Source organism: Trachymyrmex septentrionalis, unplaced genomic scaffold, assembly GCF_001594115.1.
Source record: "Trachymyrmex septentrionalis isolate Tsep2-gDNA-1 unplaced genomic scaffold, Tsep1.0 scaffold109, whole genome shotgun sequence".
Classification (NCBI taxonomy): Eukaryota; Metazoa; Arthropoda; class Insecta; order Hymenoptera; family Formicidae; genus Trachymyrmex; species Trachymyrmex septentrionalis.
In genome coordinates, this window is record NW_017304217.1 from 281,501 (window position 1) to 286,702 (window position 5,202).

The 5,202-nt window shown below is 32.9% G+C and overlaps 1 protein-coding gene across 2 annotated transcripts in view; it reads right to left on the reverse strand.

Annotated features, from left to right (window-relative positions):
• LOC108748539 (DNA-directed RNA polymerase III subunit RPC1) overlaps window positions 1–5,202 on the reverse strand; it is a 12,981-nt gene that overhangs the window by 635 nt on the left and 7,144 nt on the right. The window contains exons 8-19 of one of the 2 annotated variants that reach the window (XM_018486762.1): window positions 4,639–4,798; window positions 3,504–3,580; window positions 3,089–3,422; window positions 2,758–3,007; window positions 2,457–2,686; window positions 2,026–2,376; window positions 1,799–1,967; window positions 1,388–1,727; window positions 1,122–1,309; window positions 754–904; window positions 501–653; window positions 239–439 (exon numbers count right to left, since the gene is read on the reverse strand). In XM_018486762.1, coding sequence (XP_018342264.1) covers window positions 239–439; window positions 501–653; window positions 754–904; window positions 1,122–1,309; window positions 1,388–1,727; window positions 1,799–1,967; window positions 2,026–2,376; window positions 2,457–2,686; window positions 2,758–3,007; window positions 3,089–3,422; window positions 3,504–3,580; window positions 4,639–4,798 — 2,604 coding nt within the window. Of the gene's footprint in view, window positions 1–238; window positions 440–500; window positions 654–753; window positions 905–1,121; window positions 1,310–1,387; window positions 1,728–1,798; window positions 1,968–2,025; window positions 2,377–2,456; window positions 2,687–2,757; window positions 3,008–3,088; window positions 3,423–3,503; window positions 3,581–4,638; window positions 4,799–5,202 lie in introns of those variants that run through there. The other variant, XM_018486769.1, reaches the window with a different exon arrangement.

A 5,202-nucleotide genomic window follows, 5' to 3' on the forward strand; every position in this document is an offset into this window, starting at 1 on the left:
AAATTATATTTTTAACTTACTGTACACTCGTATTGCAAATGTCAAAAATATAATTTATACATAAAATTAATAATTGTGCATTAAGTACCGCATCAAACTCTCATTTGCCTAATTTCTTACATTATTTTAATTTCGAGAGTTTATTTCCATAATTAAAATTTATCAATTTAATAATTCTATATTGTATTATAAAAAAAAGCAATAAAAGAATGAAACAATGAAAAATGGAAAATCTCACCGATGCCAAATTTAAAACCGATTCTTTCATTTTTGCCAAACCTTGTCTCGTGATACCAAGTACTTCTCCTCTACTAGTCATTAAATCTGCCAAGAGCATTAAATGTCTATAATCAATACTGATACCGTGATTTTCCATTACCGACTTAATTTCTGACATGATAGTCGTTCTCGCTGCTTCTATCCCGAGCGTTTTGAAAACCTAAAATAAAATATGATTATAAATATGATTTATTCACTATCTCATGATTTTTTCAACTCACTTCTATTGTATTATTTGACTTTGTCTTCTCACCGAGGATGCCACGTGTTGCCATAACTTCTCTAAAATTATCTCCTTCGACAAATAATGTAAATTTCGATTTACTACCGAGGTTTTCATTATGTACAACTACTCTATTGATCGATGGTAAACCCTACAAAAAAAAAAAATAAATAAATAAAAGCGGACATTAAATTTCTAAAACTTATAAAAATTTACATTTTATAGAAATTTATCTCATTACACATTTTTACCTTTATTATAACATTTGGAATAGCCTCTGTCAATTGACGAAATGGAAAATTTGAGTCTTTATCTTTACTTCGATTTGGTCGAATAATAATAACTGAGTCGGTCACCTTTTCTACATTCTTTGAAGTTAATTTCAATTTTGAAGTGCAGAGTCTAGAAAATCATAAATTATTTGTTATCTTTCGAAAAGTTCACAATGGCAGCAATTACTCTTAAATTTAAAATATAACTAAAACTCATGTTTTTTTTCATTGTGTACTATATCAAGTTTTGACATTAAATGAAAAAAAATCAAGTGAAGTTTGTTCTTACATATAAACGAATTAATAGTTGCAATAAAAAAACAAGAATTTTAAGCTTTCAAACATACTTATAACATACGAAATTAACATCAACTTCTAATTTCAACGTTTTAATTCTATCGATATCTAATTTTATTATAAGGAAATGATCATCAGGCAAATATATTTCCTCGATATATTCAGCTATATCTCCCAGGGTCGTCTTCTCAATTCTTGCTTTCGCTTGCTCGGCAAACTCGGAATTCGTATCATTGATCTGCAAAATAAAGAATTAGTTGGTTAAAACCATATTGAATACGGATTGAATACGCATGTGCTCAGAGTAATTATTCACCAATGTCGCTGTTATAATAGGAGTACTGATCTTGGGACTCGCATTAATAATTTCTTTAATACGGGGAACTCCTTGAGTAATGTTCATAGCAGCTACACCAGCAAAATGGAATGTTTTGAGTGTCATCTGAGTCCCTGGCTCACCAATACTTTGAGCGGCGAGCGCACCTACAGCGGTACCCGGTTCTATCTTAGCTCTCATGTACTTTTCTTTGCACGTATGAATAAACTCTACTAATTGTGAAACGGTAAAACGTTCAAGTTGCGAAGTCACTGATGAATTCGATATAACGTTCTGCTGATAAAATGCTATTTTTCGCGCCTTCAATTTCAGGAACGAACTGCAAAAACAACATTTAATTTGTTTAAAATTGCGCTACAGAAGTTCACCATATATCATATATTGTCTTACGTCAATTCATTTTTGAATTCCTCACTCAGGCACTCATACTCTTCAGAGCGTAGCATTTCCTTTGTAGCATTAATTACACTAGCGTAATCTAAAGGTTCTTCAGTAATATAAGGCATTTTCGCCCTCACGTGGTCATACACTCTTTCATAATCCACGGGACAGTCTTTACCTGTAGAAAAATATGTATTATTCTATTTACACAAAATGGACAATAATATGTCACATACCCTCCATGTACGTAGGATCCAATCCATCACCGCCATATGTAGTCTGTATCATATCGCACATAGAATTGCGTACTGTCATGTCATAATGGATACACAAATCTTCTAAACTTTTAATCAATCGTCTCTGCATGTATCCAGTCTCCGCAGTTTTTACAGCGGTATCTGTGAGACCCTCTCGACCGCCCATCGCATGAAAGTAGAATTCCTTGGACGTTAATCCAGAATAAAATGAATTTTCCACAAAGCCTTTAGCATCTGGTTTCTTTGATCGTGTCAAAACATGAGGTAACGCACGATTCTCAAATCCATCCGGTACTCTACATCCGTTGATAGCTTGCTGACCTACGCAAGCTGAAGAGAGAAGTTGTATTAAATAGTATCAAAACACAATTAAGAGTAGTAATATATTTATGATTATTATTTGAACGTACCGATCATTTGAGAGATGTTGATAAAACTACCTTTACTTCCACAGAGTGCCATAATTAGAGCAGAGTTAGTAGGGTGTAGTTCTTTCAAACATGCTTTACCAACGTCATCACGGATCACTGAAAGTTCGTTTAATATTTTCATTTCCAGTGTTTCCTCTTCTGAACATCCAGGTTGACAGACAAGATGACCCTGTTCCATTAACTGAATGTATTCGTTACATTTAGAATAACTAAAAAAAAAATTAGAATTAGTTATCTATATGAGGCAACCTATCAAATTTAAACTTGGAATTATTCTTACTGAGTGTTTAGTATTTTCTCCTTGGCTCGAAGAAGGCCTTGACTAGGTATAAGATCACCAATACCAAGAGAAATTCCTCTCTCAAAATTGAAGTGATTTGCTATTCTAGTTAAACGCCACATAGCTGCGGTTGCAACATCTTCACCCCAATCACGTAACAGAATGTAAAATATATTTTGTTTTGATCCTGAGCCCAATACAGATTTATCCATTGTTCCTGCTAGAAGCTCGGAATTGCGAATAATAACATCTGTGGATTTAATTTGATTATTTAAGAACGTTTTGTCATTAAATGTTAATGACACGATTACAATGTACAACTACAACTTACAAGAATCATTAATACAAAATTCTTTTTCGGTGGTATATGTCTTGCCCTTTGCCTGTAGATTTGCTTTGACAGGACATTCACTATTCGGTCGTAGAATCAGACTAAATATTTGTTTACCGGTCCACAATCTCGCCGGTTTTATGATTGCAGGCGGAGGAAGAGTTATTTTCATAGAAGCATCCGAGCCAGCTAAAAGGCAAACAGCTAATTGTCTAGCTTGTTCTAGTTGGAGAAAAGTGTCTTTTTGAGTTAAGAGATAAGCACCAGTGATAAAATCTTGAGTTGCTGCTATCAATAAGTCACCATTGCGAGGTGTAACTAGATTAGATTTATTCTATAAACACAAAACAAAATATTTCAGCATATTTATATACAATTTAATAAATTTATAAAAGTATGTTAATCAACCATTTACCGCTAACAAAACTAATGCTTCGGCTCTAGCTTCTTCAGTCTGCGGTAAGTGAAGATTCATCTCGTCGCCGTCAAAATCTATTTAATGTATATTAAATCAAATAAGAGCTAAATAAGACCAATGATAATCTTAGTATCTAATAACACTACGATAAAAAATTTTTTTTAAACAGTTTTAGCTGTTTTTAATGTATTTTTTGAATACTGAACATAAATTTGTAATCCAAATTTGGTTATCACATCACAATTTTGAGAAAAATGATATTAAAGAGACAAAAAACACAATTTTCAAACAATATGATTGGAATTTTCAAGGTTTTCATAAATAATACTAAACAAAAAAATAATATAAAATTGACAAAATAGAATATGGTATGAATATTATAAGGAGATATTCTGTAACGCTCTGTTTTATTCAGAATTAATCTTGCTACTATTGTCAACCTCCATTGCTTTTTAATTTAGTACGAGGCAATCGTGTTATGTAAATTGTCTCTACGTATAATAAAGTATTAAGATCGAATAAAATGTCTTTTCTATGTATTACATAGAAAAAGAGCTATTTTTAAATTCGTATAACAAATCAAGCGCGTTTTAGTGAATAAAAAAGTTTCACACTTCATAGATATATTATTTGCGCGATATATTATTTACGTCTTTTACGCTTAACTCCTACTGCCCGTATCCTTTCCAGCTATTTTTAAATTGTTATATTTCAAAAATGGACAATCAACAAAACCAAATAAAATGCTTAAAGCTAAAAGTTGATACTTTTGTGCGACATTAACAAAATTTAGAAAAAAATTTACTGCTGATATTACAATATTATAAAATCCTTAAAAGCGTCATTTTCGGCAATTTTTCTAAAAAATATGACATGGTGGAGCAATTTCATAAACGAAATTGTATTCAGTATCTAAAAACCGACGGAAAACAATTATGTTCGTTCAAACAATGTTCCCAAAGTATTAATTTGCAGATTAGTATAATATTTATATGTAAATTTTAAATATAATTGCAATAATTTGTGTGCGCGCGTGCGTGAGAGAGAGAGAGAGGGGAGGAGAGAGGGGGAGACAGAGAGAGGGAGAACATATTAAACAGCCAACGTGTATAGACAATAAGTTAAACTAGACCTGCATTGTAAGGTGCACAGACACATTCGTTGAATCTGAACGTTCGATGCTCCAATACCTTGGTTCTATGTGTCATAATACTTAATTTGTGCAAAGATGGTTGCCGATTAAACAGCACTAAGTCATCGTCTTTGAGATGCCTCTCAACAATGTCGCCAAACTGTAAAAAAAAAACAATGGTAAATTAAAATACATAAAAGTCTTGACATTTTAAAATGATGTCAATATACGAGGTCTGGCTATTAAATAACGAGACTGCTTATGAAAAAGAGTTTTATTTTAAAAATTATTCTACAATTGAATGCTCCCCTTCAATGTACTCCCCTCCCCTCGCCACACACCGTTCCATTCGTTTTTTTCCATTGGTCAAAGCAATGCTGGAAGTCTTCTTTTGTAAGAGCATTTAGGAGCTCCGCCGATTTTCGCTTCACCTTTTCCATCGACTCGAACCGGGTTCCTTTTAAGGCAGACTTGATCTTCGGAAACAGGAAAAAGTCACAGGGTGCTAAATCAGGCGAGTACGGCGCGTGTTCGAGCACTGGAGTGCCTCTAGCGGCTAAATAA